The sequence below is a fragment of the Formica exsecta genome, unplaced genomic scaffold (genome assembly GCF_003651465.1).
Source record: "Formica exsecta isolate Colony F162 unplaced genomic scaffold, ASM365146v1 scaffold615, whole genome shotgun sequence".
Lineage (NCBI taxonomy): Eukaryota > Metazoa > Arthropoda > Insecta > Hymenoptera > Formicidae > Formica > Formica exsecta.
The window spans coordinates 15,238-16,690 of record NW_021853376.1 but is presented as its reverse complement, the minus strand read 5'-3'; the positions used below and the strand labels follow the sequence as shown (position 1 = coordinate 16,690).

General features: G+C 27.4%; 1 protein-coding gene across 1 annotated transcript; it reads right to left on the bottom strand.

The window, feature by feature from the left end:
* Nucleotides 1–611: 611 nt before the first annotated feature.
* LOC115242697 (diacylglycerol kinase epsilon-like) lies at nt 612–1,447 on the bottom strand. The gene is made up of 3 exons (XM_029819204.1): nt 1,348–1,447; nt 1,129–1,265; nt 612–1,048 (listed from the first exon to the last, which is right to left on the bottom strand). The coding sequence occupies exons 1-3, from the start codon at nt 1,358–1,360 to the stop codon at nt 929–931; spliced, it is 270 nt and encodes an 89-aa protein (XP_029675064.1). The 5' UTR covers nt 1,361–1,447; the 3' UTR covers nt 612–928.
* Nucleotides 1,448–1,453: the final 6 nt, after the last annotated feature.

The window sequence follows — 1,453 nt, the reverse complement described above, 5'->3', positions numbered from 1 at the left end:
ACGAATTATAATTATGTATAATAATTGTATTTTAATAAATTATTTTTCGTGATTTTAATATATATATACTCACGAATAATTTTTCGGTCGCATTTTGAATTTAAAATTTCTGTTCAACATTTATCATTTTATGTAATCAAAAATGATTTTGGTTATATTATTAATTCTATTTTCCAATTTTTAATATGTTTTAATCAATGTCCTTCATCATTCTAGCCGTTTTGTGCAAAATCCAAATAGTTATTAAAATGAATAGAAAATGTATCTGTCGTTCTGTCATGATTTAATAAAATTAATTCTCTGTTATTCTCTCGTTTTACATCGTTGAAAACAAAAATTTTCGATATCTTCTGTTTATATCGTTTTCTCAGATTATTATAAATTTTAAATCAAGAATTATATTCAATTATATGAATAAAATAAATATTTTTTATTAAAGTTTTACACATACATTTCTAAATCGAGATTAGTTGCCAATTTCGCGCCATTGATAAAAATAGAACATCATTAATTTGATATAAATGTGAAGAATGTAAAGAAGATGACAAAAAGGTAAATTAAACATTTCTTAAAAGAATATTAAAAAGACATTTTTAATAAACATCAAAATATCTTTATTCTCTCTTTATATATATATATATTATTTTATTGTTCATATATTTTTATTATAAATGCTGCATCAATAAATAGAATTACGAAATATTTATAATCCATAAAAGATATAACACACATTTACATTTACATATATTTTCTTGCAATAACATTGACTAGATTTGTTCATCTCCACAATATTTCACAATATCATATTTTAATCACCATCGTCAAATAGGTAAATTAGAACCGGCTCTAGCGAATACATACACTGATAATCGAACAGTAATATATAAATAAATGCTTTTGTGCAAATTTTTAGTGTAATCACACGTACTCAAAAATCATTGCTCATCAACATAGATGCCTGATTGCAGTATGTTATGTTGAACTCGCAAGTATGTTGGTACCAAGGCTCACCGTCCACTTGCATGGCGCATGATCGCAATAATTTTATCTGAATGACAAATATTCATAATATATATAATTGTGCAGGTGCGAGAAGATTTTTGAAATTGCTACAACTTTTAAAGATACCTTCACCGTACTAGCTTGACCGACCCTATAGGGTTTCGAGAGACCCACTTGCAGCTGAGCCATGTGGAATGAAGAATAAAGAGCCACTACTTCCAGCTTGCCGTCATTAATACTTTGTACTCCTGAACTCTCCTCGTCTGTTAAATAACGTATATAATAGTATTATTATTAATAATTTTATTATATTATTAGATATTTGTCTATATCGATTATATTAACCTTCTGCTCCCATTTTCCATAGATCGACACCAGCCGCCCAAGATGGAATGTTAAGTATCACTACGCTCTCAATGGAGGGCAATTCTACCTTCTTATCGTCCAAATA

What these genes read in the sequence shown, in the direction of transcription:
- LOC115242697 (XM_029819204.1), bottom strand. An exon ending in GTCAAGCTAGTACGGTGAAG is followed by an intron (nt 1,049 to 1,128) that starts GTATCTTTAAAA and finishes TTTGTCATTCAG; the next exon opens with ATAAAATTATTGCGATCATG.